Source organism: Hemiscyllium ocellatum, chromosome 47, assembly GCF_020745735.1.
Source record: "Hemiscyllium ocellatum isolate sHemOce1 chromosome 47, sHemOce1.pat.X.cur, whole genome shotgun sequence".
NCBI classification, from domain to species: domain Eukaryota; kingdom Metazoa; phylum Chordata; class Chondrichthyes; order Orectolobiformes; family Hemiscylliidae; genus Hemiscyllium; species Hemiscyllium ocellatum.
The window spans coordinates 6245001-6264535 of NC_083447.1; the positions used below are offsets into that span (position 1 = coordinate 6245001).

The following is a 19535-nucleotide window of genomic DNA, read 5'->3' on the forward strand; positions in this document are numbered from 1 at the left end:
TTCTTTCTCTCTTTCTTCCTCTCTTTCTCTCTTCCTCTCTTTCTTTCTCTCTTTCTTTCTCTCTTTCTTCTCTCTCTCTTTTCTTTCTCTCTTTCTTTCTCTCTTTCTTTCTCTCTTTCCTTCTCTCTTTCCTTCTTTCTTTCCTTCTTTCTTTCTCTCTCTCTCTTTCTTTCTTTCTTTCTTTCTTTCTTTCTCTCTTTCTCTCTCTCTTTCTTTCTCTCTCTCTTCTCTCTTTCTTTCTCTCTTTCTTTCTCTCTTTCTTTCTCTCTTTCTTTCTCTCTCTCTATCTATCTCTCTATCTCTCACTCTATCTCACTCTCTCTCTCTCTCTCTCTCTCTCTCTCTCTGTCTCTCTCTCTGTCTCTCTCTCTCTTTCTTTCTTTCTTTCTTTCTTTCTCTCTCTCTCTCTCTCTCTCTCTCTCTCTCTCTCTCTCTCTCTCTCTCTCTCTCTCTTTCTCTCTATAAAGCAACAGACGTTCATAGCTTTTCATTCCCTGCGCAAAAGGCTGGGCCTGAGTTTGAATCATAGGGTCATACAGCACGGAAACAGACCCTTCGGTAAATGCTGACCATAATCCCAAACTAAACTGGTCCCACCTGCCTGCACTTGACCCATATCCCTCCAAACATTTCCTCTTAATGTATTTATCTAAATGTGTTTTTAAATGTTGTAATTATACCCCCATCCACCACTTCCTGTTGAAGTTAATTCCACACACGAACCACCCTCTGTGTGTATAATATGTATTTTAAAAAATTCCCCTCCCTTTTTTTAAATCTCTCTCCTCTCACCTTAAAAATATGCCCCCGAGTCTTGAAATCCCCCACACTAGGGAAAAAGACACCGGCCATTCACCATCTATAACCTTCATGATTTTGTTAACCTCTAAGTTCACCCCTGAACTTCCTATGCTCCAGTGAAAAAAATGTCCCAGCCTCTCCCCATAACTCAAACCCTCCATTCCTGGCAACCTCCTAATAAATCTCTTCTGACCCCCCTCCAGCTTAATAATAACCTCCCTATAACAGGGAGACCAGAACTGGACACAGTACTCCAGCCTCACCAATGTCTTGTACAACCTCAACGTGACGTCCCAACTCCTCCACTCAAAGGTCTGAGCAATGAAGGCAAATGTCACCTTAACTCCCTCTGTCTATAGGTGACGCAAACTTCAAAGAGTTATGTGCCCGAAACCTTGGGTCTCTCTGTGGTACGAGGTTTGTACAGAACTAGCTAGATTATCCGAACGTCAATCATCCGAATTTCTGATTCCCCGAGCAAGATCTCCAGATCTCGGAAAAATGTTATGTGATCCAAATAAAATACTCCCCACCTGTCTCATTCAGATAATAGAGGTTGTTCTGTACATGCAGGTTGTGCGCCCAGTGTGGTACTGGGTGAGGTCGAGCAGGAGAATTCCCTTGGTACTGAGCCCTGTCAGAATCCTGAGAGACCCGGCTGGATGACCAATGTTTTCGCATTGGCGATGGCTCCAGTTGCTGCTGCTGTGCAGACCGAGAATGACGGAAACTTGCTGAAGCGGGCCATTCAGCCCAGCCTAACTGGGCCAGCTGCTTCAAGGAACTGTGACAACTGACCCAATTGTTTTCCCCAGAGCTCTGCACGTTCACGTGTGTGACCAGTTGACTTTTTAAAACTACCACCAATGCCCTGCTTTACCTGCCCTTTCAGAATGTGTCCCCCAGGGTGACCTGGGTGAAGGAATGTCTCCGTAAATACGGCTTATTCTTTTGCCCGCTTGTTGTGAGAAACCAAGCTCACTCGCTTCAATAATTTCAGTCCGAGACAAAATCTGAATCAGTAGTGTCATTTATTTCACACTTGCAAGTGGGTGTGATGTCCACAAGGCAGGAACAAAACACACTGAATTCAACAAATACCCGCTATTTATATAATTTGGTTCCTAGATTTTTTTTTCTTATTTCATTGCTCCCCCCCCCCCCGTTTACATCCTCCACTTCCCTAAGACCGGGACCCATTACTCCTGTTTATCTCTTGTCTTATCCGGCCTTGTCTGTGACAAAAATGCTTATTCCTGTTCTCACAAGGCCATTTGCCCTCATCCTGCTGTGGGCACATCCTTCCCTTACCATTATCTACTCCCTCCATCTGTGTTGCCCCTTACAGCATCTTATCACTGAGCCCTTTTAATTGGGGTTTGTTCCTGTGTTTCTGTAAAAGTGGGAGACAGATGTTTATACCTATTGTTTATACAGGCGTATCTAGTTTAACTGCCTCTCTTCACAACATCTAATCTATTCGCCTGTATTATCTATCATTGTTTTGCAGTCTTGCATACATTTTTAGCTAATACAAAAACAACAATTATGCATTTCCTCCACATAGTTCCCATTCTTGTTGGCTCAGCTCTTGGCTGAAATAATTACACACTGGTGTGAGTTCACTTACTTTTATATAATCAATCAGAATTGCAGAAGTAACATTAATTTACCTATATCCCACATTGTTAACCCTTGTCCCGTTGTTTCTAAAGCCGGGGCTTTCAAATGTCAATGACCTGTTTTTCTAGGAAGGCTGCGGGATGCAGCCCAATGCCAAATCCTCCCAGGTTTACCAGCTTGACCCGGCTCGTTTTGAAGACCTCTGCCTGGCAGGAACAGCCGAGGTTGGCATCGCAGGTAAATCTGTCACGGAGGGTGAGCATGGGTTCACGCGACGTGAGCAAACCTTGTTGTAACCCTGCGATCACGCTGATGTCTTTAAGCTGGGTAAAGAAGTTTACATGAAAGATAGGAATAAGCTATTTCATCTGGGGAGGGGCTGGCTGAAAACAAAGTGAAAGGCAAAACATTTTTGTGTTATGGAATCCTCAAAATATATTCAGAAGATAGCTTCAGTTAGGGTCCAGACTAAGTATAAGGTGTTGCGTTCCAGATGCAATTTGGTTGGTCAAACTCCCAGAGTTAAAGCAAAGTGCGCTTTATTCATCCATGATAGTTAAAATACAACAAAAAAGAAAAGGAATTGGAATAACTTAAATCTATTGGAAAACTTAACAGGATAGTACATTATTTAATCACTGAACAGTAACTGTTCCAATATAGCAACATCCCAGAAACAGACTTGGCAAAATAGATTGTCTCACGCACAGTTCTCCAGTCCAGGAACAAAAGCATCGAGAGAAAACTGTGTATATGTGTATGTGTACGTATGTATATTAGTGAGCGAGGTACTATAGCATCCAACCCCTGCTTTCAGACCCAGCAACAATTACTGAAAGACTAAAACTAAAAACCCTGGTTCTGTTGGACTTTGACTCCACCCGCTCAGGCTGCTCCTATTGTTCTATCTTTAACAAAAACCCCCTCAAGACCTCACGTTTACTTTATTAGATCCAAATTGACAGCTTAGTACCTCTGTCTTGAAACATATCTTCATAAACAAAACTGAATAAAATACACCTCTTAAAGCCATGTTATTGTCACAGTTGGGGTGATTTACCTCGGAGCAGAGGACACCGAGTGGGGCGACATGATTGAGATGTGTAAAAGCGAGGGACTTAGACAGGAGAGAGTTTTCCCGGTTGGTGGAGGCATCAGTGACCAGCAGGTGCAGGTTTACAGTCAGGTGCAGGAGGTTCGGTGGGGATCGGGGGAAAGTAGTTTTACGGGGAGGGTGGTGGGATCTGGAACTTGCTGCCTGTAAGGCTATTCAAGGCAGAAACCCTCATCAGGATGAAGAAGTATTTGGATGTGAAAATGCAACGCCAAGGCAATGGGCCAAGTGCTGGAAAAAGACCACAGCAGACTCAATGGGCCAAATAGCCTTTCTCTGCATTATAGGCCTCAATGACTGACTGTGGCTACAACAGCAGGTTAGAGGCTGGAAATCCTTCCCCCTCCTGTCTTCCCAAAATCTGTCCACCATCTACAACTCGGGAGTGTGTTGGAGTACTCCCCACTTGCCCTGGATGGGGGCAGCTCCAACAACATTCAAGAAGCTCAATACCATCCAGGGACAAAGCAACCCCCACTTCATTGGCACCACATCCACAAACATCCACTCCCTCCACCCCCGACGCTCAATAGCAGCAGTGTGTACCATCTACAAGGCCCACTGCAGAAATTCACCAAAGGTCCTCGGACAACACCTTCCAAATCCATGAGCGCTTCCATCTGGAAGGAAAAGATATATGGGAACACCACCCCCTGTGAGTTTCCCCATCAAACCACTCCCCATCCTAACTTGGAAATGTAGAGATGTACAGCAGAGAAACAGATCCTTCGGTCCAACTCATCCACGCCAACCAGCTAATTCTAAACAAATTCAGTCCCGTTCTGTGATTGACTATCTCTGTTTAATTTGTTGAAATGTTCTTCATGCCTGTCAGCAACAGCTTTATTTTGCATTTATGTAGCACCTTTACATGAGTGAGTTATTCTTCTTTACGTCTCTGGTCAAAGACAGGTCCAGCCAACAGCAGGTTCTGAATCCATCCCAGTTGGGATGGGGATTGCACCTTATTGGTACCAAGCTGATCCCCACTGGCAACTGGCCACCCAATGAGTCCCTGTTGCTTGTGGTGACAGACGCGTTTAAGTGCTCATTATAGCCCAAATGGTGGTGGGAGAGGCCTCAACACTTTCTTTTCCCCCAAAACGCAACTGACCAAGAAGGATTGCAGATTAATACTCTGTCATGTAACAAACACATGTCAAATCCTAGAGCAGGATTCGACCCTGGAGCTTTCAGCTCAGAGTCAGGGATGCTACCCACTGCGCCTCAAGACCTCCACAGATGTGAGATCGACTCTTAAATCCAGCAGAGAATTGCCGTCCCAGAAGGGGCCGTGGGAATATGAGATGTACTCCCACGGAGAGTAGTTAAGGTGGCATTTGTTTAAATTTTGGTTATTATTTATTTATGATTTAATTGTATATCAATGTTTGTACTTGAGAGTTTTTTGTTTATTTTTGTAAAAATGTTAAATTTCTATTAAAAATATCTATTTTTAAAAAAAAAAAAGGTGGCATTTGTCGGGAAGCTATAAGGTTAAAAACAACAGGGAGACAAGGATATGTCAGTGGGATATGAGGAAGAATGAACAAGAAATTTGTGTGGATATGTTGGACCAAATGTTATGTTTCCATGCTGTGAATAATTTGTAACCTGTTTCGCTGTTGAAAGATATTCTTGTGTTTTTTTTTACACAGGTTATTTCATGGACCATGCTGTTAACCTGCAGGATCTGCCTGTGAGGTAACGTAAATTATTGAGGAGGGTTCTTGATGTCTCGATCTGCCGTCTGTGTACGGCTGGTTAACAAACATTACTGTGTCACTTCTATGCTTAACTCTGAGCTCCCTCTCACACTCGCACGTTCTCGCTCCCTTTCTTCCACTCTCTTGCTGGAGAAAGTGAGGTCTGCAGATGCTGGAGATCTGAGCTGAAAATGTGTTGCTGAAAAAGCGCAGCAGGTCAGGCACCATCCAGGGAACAGGAGATTCGGCGTTTCGGGCATAAGTCCTTCTTCAGGAACCTGAAGAAGGGCTTATGCCCAAAACGCCAAATCTCCTGTTCCCTGGATGCTGCCTGACCTGCTGCACATTTTCAGCTCCACTCTCTTGCTCTCTATCTCTTTCTCTTTCGCTCTCTCTCTCTGTTGCTCTCGCACGCGTGCTCCCTCTCACTCTCTTTCTTCACACAGAATGATTACAGCAAAGGAGGTGACCATTCAGCCTCCATATCTCCCCCAAGAGTTAGGAACTGGAAGAGGCCATTTGGTCCCTCGATCCTGCTCTGCCATTCCATCAGATTGTGACTGATCCAACATTCCTCAAGTTACATGCCCTTTCCCCTCGATTCCCTGACTGATCGAGACTCTACACTCTCAGCCTGAAATATACACAAGGACTTGTTCCCATAGCTCTCTCTGTGGCAAGGGGTTCCAAAGACACTTAACCCTCTGAGAGAAGGAATTTATCCCTATCTCGGTGTTAAATTGGTGCCCCTTTACTCTGAGACTGTACCCTCCGGTTCTAGACTCTCCTATGGCCAGCACGGTGTTTAGCAGGGACCCGGGTTTGATTCCACCCTCTGGTGACTGTGCAAACTCCACACAGCCGTTCTCCCCCTGTCTGCGTGGGTTTCCTCCGGGGACTCCAGTTTCAAGATGTGCAGCTTAAAGTGGATTGGCCGTGGCAAATGTGGGGATAGGGTGGGTGGTTGGTTGGCGGCTCTTAAGAGAGTCGGAACAGACTCGATGGGTCGAATAGCCTCTTTCAGTACTGTAAGGGCTCAGTGATTCTAACATCCTCTCAGCATTGCCCCTGTCAAGCCCCTGAAGAATCCGATAGGTCTCTTATTCTCCTAAACTCCAGCGAGTAGAGTCCAAACTGTTGACCCTTTGCTCATAAGACATTCCCTCCATACCCAGGATCATCCCAGATAACCTTCTTTGAACTGCTTCTAATAAAATTATATAATTCCTTAAATAAGGGGACCAAAACTACACAAAGTACTCCTGTAACCTCCTCTCTCTCTTCCCTCTCTTTTCTTTCTTTCTCTTTTCCTGCCTTCCATTCGTTGCTTTTCCCTCTGTCTCACCTTCTCTTTCTTTCTCCCTCTCTTGCTCTCTGAAAGGTCAGAAATGATTCATCTCACGTTTTGAATCCACCGCCATTCCCCTCTTAGGCAGTGCATTCTAGATCTTAACCCCTCGCTCCATGTTTTAAACAAAAATTTGTTCCTCATTTCACCATTCCATCTCAACAGTAATGGTTCTTCCTGATCTGTTCTGTCCAGACCCCATTATGACCCCATTAAGGGTTTTGAGCCCTTGAACGTAAGCAAGAGATCACGTCATTGATGCACAAAAGCCCCTTCAGTCTTCGAGTTACTTGGTGAGACTGAGATACTGTCACCAGAGTCTCAGCCTTTGACACCCAGGAGTTCGAGCCCTACTGGAGAGGTGCCAGCTGCAGGGGGGATGAGATGAGAGACCAGCTAATGGCCTTTCTGGTATTACCTTGTGGCAGAAATTTAACTCTCATCCCAGAAGAACTGCCTGCTCTTCTTCAAATCATGGACATCTTTGACGGACCCACATTTTAATATCTAATCCGAAGGACAGGAGCACCGACAGGGCGGCGCTCCCTCAGCCCTGACCCCCCGACAGGGCGGCGCTCCCTCAGCCCTGACCCCCCGACAGGGCGGCGCTCCCTCAGCCCTGACCCCCCGACAGGGCGGCGCTCCCTCAGCCCTGACCCCCCGACAGGGCGGCGCTCCCTCAGCCCTGACCCCCCGACAGGGCGGCGCTCCCTCAGCCCTGACCCCCCGACAGGGCGGCGCTCCCTCAGCCCTGACCCCCCGACAGGGCGGCGCTCCCTCAGCCCTGACCCCCCGACAGGGCGGCGCTCCCTCAGCCCTGACCCTCTGACAGGGCGGTGCTCCCTCAGCATTGCAGCCTACAAAAACCAGCGGGAGATTTGAACCCATGGTTTCTGGCTCATCGCTGATATTGGCCTGCAAGCCAAGAGAGTTGAAGCATTGACCAGCTATTTACTGTGGGAGGTATCAGCTAACACTTATGAACCTGCTCTCCAGCAGATGCCTCTGTATTTTGAACTGATTGGGAGTCCAGCTATCCAGTCCAGTCCTACCTGCTGTCTCCCTTGAGCTGAGAGAAAGTATCTCCTAACCACGAGAGTAAACCGCGGAGCTTTCGGACTGTCACTTAACAGCCTTTCAGCTGAAACCTGACTGAGCCACCACTGTCTTAATGTTCCTGTCTGCCTCAAGTGGGTGGTCATGGCGAGACAGGACACCCCTGGAGTTTACCCCCCCTTGCCCCTCTCCCTCATTGATCTACACTGGGTCCCAAGTTTAGAAGGCAGGAAGAGTTCATTCGGCCCATCAAGCCTAAACTAGCCCTTCGAGGGACTGTAGTCACCTCTTGCCCAGCTCCTCATTCCCCCTCATGTTAATTCTATCTGAATAGTCAGCCACTGGCCTCTCGCACGCCTTGAGTGAACCTGCCTCCACCACGTAGCACCTTCCCAGACCCTAATTACTCGCTGGGTGGAAACGGTCTTTCTCACGTCGCCTTTTGCAAATTGCTTTCAGTTCCTACTCCCCTCTAGTGCTTGGTCCTTTTCCCTGACAGGAACAGCTTCTCCCTATCTACTTGACCCAGTCCACCCACGCTTTGGAAAATCTCCATCAAGCCGCCTCTCAGCCACTGCCTTTCGAAAGAGAACAATCCCAGCTGCTTCTGTCTCTCATCGCAGACCTTTCTCATCCCTGGACCATTCTTGTCAATCGCTCCAATACATTCGCGTCTTTCAGTCAACATAGGCACAAGCTCTTTCCTAAATCTTTCCCATGTCTCTTTGTCCCCCACCCTCGTTTCTCCCTCATCCCCACCCCCACACCCTGCTCTGGGGGTCTCTCTCCCCACCCCCTGCTGTCTCTGTCTCTCTTTTTTTTCCTGTCTCTCTCTCTCTGTCTCTCTCTCTCTCTGTCTCTCTCTCTCTCTCTCTCTCTGTCTCTCTCTCTCTCTCTCTCTCTGTCTCTCTCTCTCTCTCTCTCTCTGTCTCTCTCTCTGTCTGTCTCTCTCTCTCTGTCTGTCTCTCTCTCTCTGTCTGTCTCTCTCTCTCTGTCTGTCTCTCTCTCTCTGTCTGTCTCTCTCTCTCTGTCTGTCTCTCTCTCTGTCTGTCTCTCTCTCTCTGTCTTTTTTTCTTTTTTTTTCTTTTCCTTTTTCTTTCTTTCTTTCTTTCTTTCTTTCTTTCTTTCTCTCTCTCTCTCTCTCTCTCTCTCTCTCTCTTTCTCTTTCTCTTTCTCTTTCTCTCTCTCTTTCTCTGTCTCTCTCTCTCTCTCTCTCTCTCTCTCTCTCTCTCTCTCTCTCTCTCTCTCTCTTTTCTTTTTCTTTTTCTCTCTCTCTTTTTCTTTTTTTCTCTCTCTCTCTCTCTCTCTCTCTCTTTTTCTCTCTCTCTCTTTTTCTCTCTCTCTCTTTTTCTCTCTGGTTTTTTTCTCTTCTCCCCACCCCTCCCACTCCAGTTTCCCCCCTCCAAACCTCTGAAAGCTTTGTATATCTAGGTAGACCTGGCCCTGCATACAGATACGTTGGTGTTGAATGTGCCTGAGGAGAGGGAAGGCTGTGTGATGGGAGTCAGTATTGCTCTCTCCTGTTGCAGGATGGTGTGTTGCAGCACGTGCTACAGAGCAGAGACCGACACTGGCAGGGAGGCCTGGGGACTGTACAGAGTCCACCATTTCACCAAGGTACCACTTCCCTGAGCCTGCTGCATGTTTTGATTTGTTCTTTAGGTGTGGTGGGGGGGGGAGGGGACGACTGTGGAGGGAGCGGTGTTTGCCCTTTGTGTATCTTTAATACCTCTGGACGATTTGCCCTTTGGTCTTCTCTGGCTCTCGGGGGAAATACGAACAAGGTGCATGCAGACTGTAGTCACGATTTAATTGGAAGTGCCCCACTGAGGCCTGGCCCGATCTGCAGCCTGTTTGTGTTTTGTTGAAGGTAGAGATGTTTGGAGTGACTGCTGCCGAGACTGGCGCTGAGAGCACCGAGCTCCTGAATGAGTTTGTGATGCTGCAGAAAGAAATCTTCTCTGACCTTGGACTCCATTACAAGTAAGAATGAGAGCTGAAGCGTTTTAAGGAACATGATGTTTGTTTGCAGGTTGGGGAGGGTACCTTTTTTTTAATTTTCTCTTTCCCTCCCTGTCCAGCTGGGGGTAGACTTTCCTCACATCTCAACTACCTCCCTGCCTCCCCACCCCCTCAAAGCCAAAATTCCCAATCCCAGAATCCTTACACCCCCCCCCCCCACCACGACAGCCAGTATTCCCAATCCCAGAGTCCCCCTCTGTCCCACAACCAGTATTGCCATTCCCACACTTGCCCCCTCTCCCACAGCGGTATTCCCATTCCTAGAGCTCCCCCCCCCTCTCCCACAGCCTGTATTCCCATTTCCAGACTCGCCCATCTCCCATAGTCAGCATACTCATTCCCAGACTTGCCCCCATCTTTCCCACAGTCAGTATTCCCATTCCCAGTCCCGCCCCCATCTTTCCCACAGTCAGTATTCCCATTCCCAGTCCCGCCCCCTCTCCCACAGCCAGTATTCCCATTCCCAGACCCGCCCCCACCTCTCCCACAGTCAGTATTCCCATTCCCAGTCCCGCCCCCTCTCCCACAGCCAGTACTCCCATTCCCAGTCCCGCCCCCTCTCCTACAGCCAGTATTCCCATTCCCAGACCCGCCCCCTCTCCTACAGCCAGTATTCCCATTACCAGACCCGCCCCCACCTCTCCCAGAGCCGGTATTCCCATTCCCAGTCCTCCTTCCTTGAGGACGCTAGCCCAGACCGTGCCCAGTAGTTGGTGTAGCTCTGGGCAACACTCTCTCCCGTTTAGACAGTTCCCCCTCAGTGAGCTGGATGCCTTGCAATGCCGTACAGTGGGAGTTCCGCACTGTCCGAGGTATTGATCTCTTGTTGAGACATTAAAGAGAAAGTGTGAGGTTGTGCACTTTGGTAAGATGAATAAAAATGAAGTCTATTTTCTAAATGGGGCAAGGCTTCAGAAATCGGAAGCACCAAGGAACTTGCGAGTCAGAGTTCAGGGTTCTCTTAAGGTTAACAGGCCGGTTCAGTTGGCAGTTAGGATGGGAAATGCAATGTTAGTGTTCGTATGAAGAGGTCTATAACTCAACAACAGGGGTGTATTGCTGAGGCTGTAGTCAGACCACATTTGGAATACTGAGCAGGGCTCCTTATCTCAGGACCAGCCAGGAGAGAGCAGCCCACTCCCCATCTCCACTTCCGGCACACCCCCACCCCACCGACGCTCAGTAGCAGCAGTGTACACCATCTACAAGATGCACTGTGAAAATTCACCAAAAATCCTCAGATAGCACCTTCCAAACCCACAACCACTTCCATCTAGAAGGACAGGTACAACAGATACATGGGAACAACCCTTCCTCATTCCTTACTCCATTTAGCCTTACCCCAGTGTCAGAGGGTTTGAGCTACAGGGAGAGACTGAACAGGCTGGGGCTGAGGGGTGACCTTATCGAGGTTTATAAAATCATGAGGGGGGCATGGATAGGATAGACAAAGTCTTTTCCCTGCGGTGGGGGAGGTGAGAACTAGAGGGCATAGGTTTACGGTGAGAGGGGAAAGATGTCAAAGGGATGTAAGGGGCAACTTTTTCATGCAGTGGGTGGTGCGTGTATGGAATGAGCTGCCAGAGGAAGTGGTGGAGGCTGGTACAATTACAGCATTTAAAAGGCATCTGGATGGGTAGATGAATAGGAAGCATTTAGAGGGATATGGGCCAAGTGCTGGCAAGTGGGACTACAATAATTTAGGATATCTGGTCGGCATGGATGAGTTGGACCGTAGGGTCACTTTCCGTGCTGTGACTGTATGACTCTGTGACTCGATGACCATGTGCTCAAAAGACGCGAAGTCTGTCTGCTCTTGTCTTTGTGTAACATTAATCCCACTTTACACTTCCCCTACTCCCAAATGATTCCAATGCCCTGGGTTTGTCCCTCACTCCCTGACAGTCCTGTTCTTACTGGCCCACGTTCTCCATATAAAGACATACTTCTCAGCTGTCCAGCCCATCATGTCCGAACGTCTGGTTCTGAACGAGAGTCATACCTGGTATTTGTCTGTCTCTCCTGGCTCTGTCTGTCTGTCTGTCTGTCTGTCTGTCTGTCTGTCTGTCTGTCTGTCTGTCTGTCTGTCTGTCTGTCTGTCTGATCTCCTGTTGTTTCTGGCAGGGTGCTGGATATGCCGACCCAGGAACTCGGACTTCCGGCTTATCGGAAATTCGATATCGAGGCTTGGATGCCTGGGAGGGGTAACTATGGAGAGGTAGGTCGTTGGGATTGCTATTGACAATACTGACCTCCCTAAACAACTCCAAGGCATTGAGATAGGAGCATGGAGCATGCTCAGTGCTTGGGCCACTCTGAGCAGTATTGAGACTCTACCTGAAGAGTATACTGTGAGAGAGGGTCTTTTGTTACGCAGTGCAGTTGTGTGACAAAGGGTCAGCTCCACCTCTGTGAATGTTGATCTCTACTCTGTCTAACTTGCAAGCTGCCAGAAGGCCTGGTGGAACTGGCCTTGTGGCATTATCACAGGGTTGTTAATCCAGAGACAGGGAATGTTCTGGGGACCTGGGTTTGAATCCCTCCACGGCAGATAGTGGAATTTTGATTCATAGAATCCCTACAATGTAGATTCAGGCCACTTGGACCAACAAGTCCGCACCCTCCGAAGATTCACCCACCCAGACCTATTCCCCTAAACTGTTACTCTACACTTACCCCTAACTGCATACCCCTGAACACTATCAGCAATTTCCATGGCCAGTTCGCGTAACCTTTGGACTGTGGGAGGAAACCGGAGGAAACCTACACAGACACTGGGAGAATGTGCAAACTCCACACAGACAGTTGCCCAAGGGTGGGAATCGAACCTGGGTCCCTGGCGCTGTGAGGCAGCAGCACCAACCAATGAGCTACTGTGCCACCCCAACTCAATTTTTAAAAAATTGAATTAGGAATCTAATGATTGCCAGGAAAATCTCCATCCAGTTCACCACTAATGCCCTCTAGCGAAGCAAGCTGCCATCCTTACCCTCTCTGGCTCCGCGTGTGACTCCAGACCCACAGTAATGGGGTTGACTCTTAACTGCCCTCTGGGCAATTAGGGATGGGCAATAAATGCTGGCCCAGCCAGCGATATTCCATTTAAAACAAAAAAGCTATACTCTTTATTCAATCCCCCTCGGAAAGCTAAGGGGATGGGAAATTACTGGAGATCGGAGCTTGAGCCATTACAACAGACTGAATGCCCTTCAATGCTGGAACATTCAATGGCTGCTATTCCTCCCATTTCGCAGCAGGCCCTGAGCACCACACAGACTGAAGCAAGGGTGGTTCGGATCAAAGAATCCCGATAGGTGTGGGAGCAGGCCGTTCAACCCATTGGGTCCACACCAACTGTCCAAAGGACGGCCCACTCCATCCCAATAACCCTGCATTTTCCCATGGTTAACTCACCCAGCCTGCACACTATGGGCAATTTAGCACAGCCAATCCATCCTAACCTGCACATCTTTGGACTGTGGGAGGAAACCGGAGCACCCGGAGGAAACCCACACAGACACAGGGAGAATGTGCAAACTCCACACAGTCGCCTGAGGTGCGAATCGAACCCGGGTCTCTGGCACCATGAGGCAGCAGTATTAACCACAGAGCCACTGAATCCCAGACCACCACACATTGTGTAAAATTTATTCCTTTCATTTCATTTTCTGGTTCTCTTACCAACCACTTTGTAAATTGGCATTCCATTCTGGCAGCTTGATATAACTGGAAGTACTGTCATAAAATGTGGTTTGTCTTTCATTGTAAAATTTTAATATTGTCAATTTTGCGACGAAGTCTCTCGCCTGTGTTCTTCGTGAGAGTTTGTTGTCTCACTGCAGACACTAGCTCAATTAAACTGAGTAAACGGTTTGTTGCTGAGATGTACGAACTATTCCCTGAGGCCTGACTGCCTTAGAGAAGTTGGTGACAAGCCACTGCTGCAGTCCCTATGGTTAGGGAGATACACATGGCACATTTAGCAGGGGGATTTGCAGAGTTCCAACTCTGCAACAGTGAGTATTTTCCAATTCGGGGTGGTGTGCAACCCGGAGGGAAACTTTCAGGTGGGATCTGCTTCTCTTGCCCCTCTAGGTGGTAAAACCCATGGGTGTGGGCAGCTCAGTGGTTAGCACTGCTGCCTCACAGCACCAGGGACCCTGGGTTCAATTCCAGCCTCTGGCAACTGACTGTGCAGAGTTTGCACACTCTCCCAGTGTCTGTGTGGGTTTCCTCTGGATGCTCCGGTTTCCTCCCACAGTCCAAAGATGTGCAGGATAGGGTGGTTTGGCCATGCTAAGATACCCATAGTGTTCGGGAATGTGTAGGTTAGGTGTATTAGTCGGAGGTAAATATAGGATAATAGGCTAGGTAAATGGGTCTGGGTGGGTTACTCTTTGGAGGGTCGGTGTGGACTTGTTGGGCCGAAGGGCCTGTTTCCACACTGTAGAGACTCTCGGGTTTTTACTGTCCTGGCAAGTTTCAGCAGTGAATCAGCAGGGGAGGCGATAATGTAGTAGTATTATTGCTGGACTGGAAATCCAGAGACCTGGCTAACGTTCTGGGGTACCTGGGTTCAGATCCCACCAAGGCAGATGGTGGATTATGAAATCGTTCTTTAAAAATGTGGAATTAAGAATCTAATGAAATCGGGGGGGGGGAGGATAACCTCTAGTTCACTAATGTTATTTAAGGAAGGAAGCTACTATCCTTACAGTTCCAAGGCAGGGTCACCGGATCCGAAAGGTTAACTGTGATTTCTCTCTGTTGCTGCTGAGCTTTTCCAGCAGTTTCTATTTTTGTGCCATCCTTACCTGGTCTGGCCTACATGTGACTCCAGACCCATAGCATTGTGGTTGATTCTTAACTACCCCCTGGGTAACTAGGGAAGGACAGTAAATGCTGATCTGATCAGTGGCTCCCACATCCCTTGTGTGAATATAAAGAAAAATCTGCAGATGCATCATCTTACATCTGTTTGGCAGCTCCTGACATGCAAACCTTAATTTGCTCTAATCTGTTGGTTTTAATTTGTTTCATTTTCAAGCACACGCCAGTAATTTCATTTCTCATTTTGCAAGCTTTCAAGCGCATCGAACTGCACAGACTACCAGAGCAGAAGATTGAATATCATGTATTATGAGGAAACTGGGGAGCTCAGATATGCTCACACTGTAAGTAGGGAGCTTGTCTCCCTCTGTCTATCTGCAATGTGAATAATTGTAGCCCCAGCACTGATCTCTGTCTCACTCCACCCTGAAAATGCCTCCTTTTATCCCAACTGTCTTCTATGGGGTAGCCAATCCTCTCTCCATGCTAATATATTACCCTATTATTAAGCAGCGTTATGTGTGGTACCTTATCAAATGCCTTTGGGAATTCCAAATGCATTACATCCACTAGCTTCCCTTTATCTGTCCTGCTTGTTAGCTCTTCTCAAATTTGTCAGGCATGATTTCCCCTTCAGCACAGCCACGATGGCTCAGTGATTAGCACTGCTGCCTCACAGCGCCAGGGGCTCGGGTTTGATTCCACCCTCGGGTGACTGTGCAAACTCCGCACACATTCTCCATGTCTGCATGGGTTTCCTCCGGGTGCTCCGGTTTCCCCCCTCAGTCCAAAGATGGGCAGGTTAGGGTGGTTTGGCCATGGGAAATTGCCCCATAGTGTGCAGGGTGGGTGGAATGGCCACAGGAGATTGCCTCGTAGTGTCCAGGGATGTGCAGGCTGGGTGGATTAGCCATGGGGAATTGCCCCAGTGTCCAGGGATGTGCAGGTTAGGGTGGATTGGCCGTGCTAAATGTGGGGATAGGTGTGGGCTGGGGCTAGGTGGGATCAGTACAGACTCGATGGGCGTGAGACCTGCCTACGAGGTCTGTGTAATGAAGACACCAACTCCCCTCTGCCCCCAGCTAGTTACTTTTGTATTTTTTTAGGGGCAGGTTATTTTCTCTCTGTCAATCCTTAGGCTAATGATCATGGGACCACAGTAGTGACATCAAATGACCTTTGAACCCTTCCCAAGCTCCATCCATCCTTTAAAGAGCAAAACCATCTTATTTTCAAAAGCAACCCACCAACAATAGAATCCCCCCGGTGTGGAAACAGGCCCTTTGGTCTAACAAGTCCACACTGACCCTTTTGAAGAGTAACCCACCCAGACCCACTCCACCACCCTGTTACTCTACACTTACCCCTGACTAATGCACCTAATCTACGAACCTTGAACACTATGGGCAATTTAGCATGGCTGATGCACCCTAACCTGCACATTTTTGGACTGTGGGAGGAAACCGGAGCACCCGAAGGAAACCCACGCAGACACGGGGAGAATGTGCAAACTCCACACGGACAGGTGCCCAGGGTTGGAATCGAACCCTATCCCTGGAGCTGTGAGGCAGCAGTGCTAACCACTGAGCCACTGTGCCGACCCAATAAAGTGTGTATGGCACCAGGTGAATTGTTGAATGGGTGTCGTGTCCCCTTGTATTCGCTATTGTTTCTATAAGTTTTGGCAAGTTAGTTACCATTGTCATAGCTACTAAATGAGCTCTCATGTTAAACTCTGGGGAATTCCGTGTCTAAGGGACTTTAATATCCAACAGGGTCTCACCAGCCAGATACACGGATGGTGCGCAATGGGTTTGAAATTCCCAAGAAATCGCTAAGTGGGACTGCAACCAGGGAGCTGACCAGTCAGCCACACTGTCCCTGCTGATGGGAGAGAGATATAGCAACTCCAGCCTCAACTTGGAATTTGGTTGCGGGGGGGTGCGAGGAGAAGCGGGAGAGAGGAGTTGTGGAATACCAACAGATGGCACTGAGGACTTGCCCCCTCACCTGGCACTATGCAACAACACCCCGATCAGAGCTCACTGAAAGGATGGTCTTTACAGCTACACCCATCGCTTGGCGATTGACCTAGCCTGGCCCATCCGAGCATCTGTGCTCCACAAGGCCTTCCTATGCGGTGTGGCCCAGTCAGTGAAATATGATAAAAAGGGCTTTGTCTTTCTGCTTTGATTAGACGCCTTGTCCCCTTTTGAAAGGAAATCACTTGCTTATCCCATTCTCCCTCTGCTTGCTCCCAGGTTAATGCAACCGCCTGCGCTGTACCCCGCACTCTGATCGCCATCTTGGAATGTAACCAACTCCAGGTAAGGCTCTCTCTCGCGCTCTCTGAGCGGAAGTAAGGCCATTCGGCCCATCGAGTCCACTCCGCCATTTAATCATGGCTGATGGGCATTTGAACTCCACTTACCAGCATTCTCCCCTTACTCTTAATTCCTTGTGACATCAACCATTGAGTGTCCCGTGTTTGGTTGCCCATGGATGTGATCATGGACTCCTTCTGCACAGAGGGCGGCCGTTCAGCCCATCTGGCCTGTGCCAGCTCTCCATCCAACTGCCTGTTCTAGTTTTGGAAAATTTGACCCAATTGGGAAGTTACAAGTTGGAAGCCTGTGTAGGACAGACTTTGTTAGAGTCTTGGAGTCATAGAATGGAATGCCTACAGTGTGGAAATAGGCCCTTCGGCCCAACAAGTCCACACCGACCTTCCAAAGACTATCCCACCCAAACCCATTCCCCTACCCAATTACTCTAAATTTTACCCCTGACGAACACATTCCTGAACACTATGGGCAGTTTAGCATTCCCGGTGGAACACAGCACGGAAACGAACCCAACTAGTCCATTCTGACCAGATATCCCAACCTAATCTAGTCCCATTTGTCAGCACTTGGCCCACATCCCTCTAAACCCTTTCTATTCACATACCCATCCAGATGCCTTTTAAATGCTGTAATTGTACCAGCTTCCACCACTTCCACTGGTAGCTCATTCCATACACGCACCACCCTTTCCGTTAGGTCCCTTTTCCCTCTCACCTTAAATCTATTCCCCTCTAGCTTTGGACTCCCCTACCCCAGGGAAAAATTCTTGTTATTTACCCTATCCATGTCCCTCAGGATTTTATAAACCGCTATAAGGTCACCCCTCAGCCTGTGACACTCCAGGCAAAATAGCCCCCAGCCTATCCAGCCTCTCCTCATAACTCAAACCCTCCAGTCCCAACAACGTGCTGGGAAACTCTATTCCATCATTTTTATTTTCATTTTAACCTCCAGGTGTTCAGATGCTGGCACAGCACAGCTGGCTATTTGACTGTGGTGTGCCTCATGGGCACGACAGGAGCTGGTTACCCACTGGCAGTCACTGTCTTCGGCAGTGTTTCTCCTCATTCTGCCAATGTAGCTCAGGCCTGAGAAGCCGACGGACAGTGTGTGCTCTGCCAGTGTTTTGTTCTGCTTCTCTTTAACAATGACCACCAGCCGGGTCTGGTTTCTCCTTCCAGGACGGCAGTGTGAGGGTTCCTTCCGTCCTCCAGCCCTACCTCGGCAAGGAAGTGATCTCTCGGCCTCCCCGCAGCCTGTTACTCTACATTGGGCCCAACCAGTACCAGCGGAATCTCAACAGGGCTCAGTGAGTGCCAACCACCCTGTAAACAACCAGAGACTGTCCAGATCTCCATGTTGGTGTTTCTTGGTACAGCTGGCATGGATGCTTGACTGAGAGGTGGTCACCTCACAGTTTAACCCTTTAGTGTGTCTTTGTCTTTGTCTGTCTATCTGTGTGTCTCTCTGTCCCCTTCTGTTTATTTATGTCTGTCCCTCCCATTTGTCTGTCCCTCCCTCCCTCCCATCTGTCTCTGTCTGTCTGTCTCTCCCTTCCTTCCTCCCTCCCTCTGTCTGTCTGTCTGTCTGTCTCTCTCTCCCCTTCTGTTTATTTATGTCTGTGCCTCCCGTCTGTCCCTCCTGGCTGTCTGTCTGTCTGTCTCTCCCTCCCTCCCTCCCTCCCTCCCTCCCTCCTGTCTGTCCCTCTCGTCTGTCTGTCCCTCCCTCCCTCCCTCCCTGTCCGTCCCTCCCTCCCTCCCGTCTGTCTGTCTATTCCGCCTGGTGTCTTGCTGAAGCTTCTTCAGAGGAGACCCTGTTCTGGGTCTCTTGGCCCCTCCTGTGCTGGGCCCACAGTGGAACGTAAGCCAGGACTGTTTGATGAGGGAGTGGGGACAGGGGCTATCCTAAAGAGACCTCAGGAGGAGGGAGAATTGTGCAGGAGCCCTCATCGTTCGGTCAGTATCTTCCAGTGATCACTTTTCCCAGAGGGACCAAGCTGACACGCACGCAGAGACTCGTACGTGCACACAGACGTGTACCCCTCAGTAGCAAAGACACAGGGGAAGTGAACTGGCAATACTATCCCCAACCCTTTGCCCCCATTTCCCATAAAGGATGTGATTTCAGGCTCCGTGGAGCTCCCTGCTGTACATCTGCTTTTCGGAACACACCGATAATTTATCTCGACAAGCAATTGTCTGAGAACAGATGGTAGAATGTTAATTTTGAAACAGATGATCACGTTTAAAGGTTTCTTGGCAGAGCTTGTATTCAATGAAATTGAATGTGAATCACTGAGGCAGAATTGTTTCCAAAAGAGAAATAAAAAGGATTTTTTTTTTAAAAAAGTGTGTGTATGTTTTAATTCGCAATCCACTTTGACAATATCTAGCAGTTGGATTGGAGTTGTCCAGGCAATGCTTTGAAACCTTTTCAGGTGCTTTGTAACGTGTTCCATCCTCTGCTTCCAGCGGCTCTGCTGATTATTGCTATTTTTTACACCAGGCTCCTGGGTTCGATTCCAGCCTCTGGTGTCTGTGTGGAGTTTGCACATTCTCCCCCTGTCTGTGGGTTTCCTCTGGTTGCTCTGGTTTCCTCCCACAATTCAAAGATGTACAGGTTGGGGTGAATTAGCCATGCTAAATTGTCCCATAGTGCCCAGGGCCGTGTAGGTTAGATGTACAATGTAG

At 48.5% G+C, this 19535-nt stretch overlaps 1 protein-coding gene across 3 annotated transcripts in view; it reads left to right on the forward strand.

Moving 5' to 3' along the window:
• The window catches only part of sars2 (seryl-tRNA synthetase 2, mitochondrial), a 52783-nt gene extending 33589 nt beyond the window's left edge, over positions 1-19194 (forward strand). Inside the window, exons 9-16 of one of the 3 annotated variants that reach the window (XM_060855980.1) lie at positions 2553-2661; positions 5197-5242; positions 9178-9265; positions 9519-9631; positions 11795-11888; positions 14752-14844; positions 16762-16827; positions 18027-19194. In XM_060855980.1, the coding sequence (XP_060711963.1) occupies positions 2553-2661; positions 5197-5242; positions 9178-9265; positions 9519-9631; positions 11795-11888; positions 14752-14844; positions 16762-16827; positions 18027-18158 (741 nt within the window). In that variant the 3' untranslated portion in view covers positions 18159-19194. Of the gene's footprint in view, positions 1-2552; positions 2662-5196; positions 5243-9177; positions 9266-9518; positions 9632-11794; positions 11889-14717; positions 14845-16761; positions 16828-18026 lie in introns of those variants that run through there. The other 2 variants (XM_060855981.1, XM_060855982.1) reach the window with 2 other exon arrangements.
• The last annotated feature ends 341 nt before the right edge of the window (positions 19195-19535 follow it).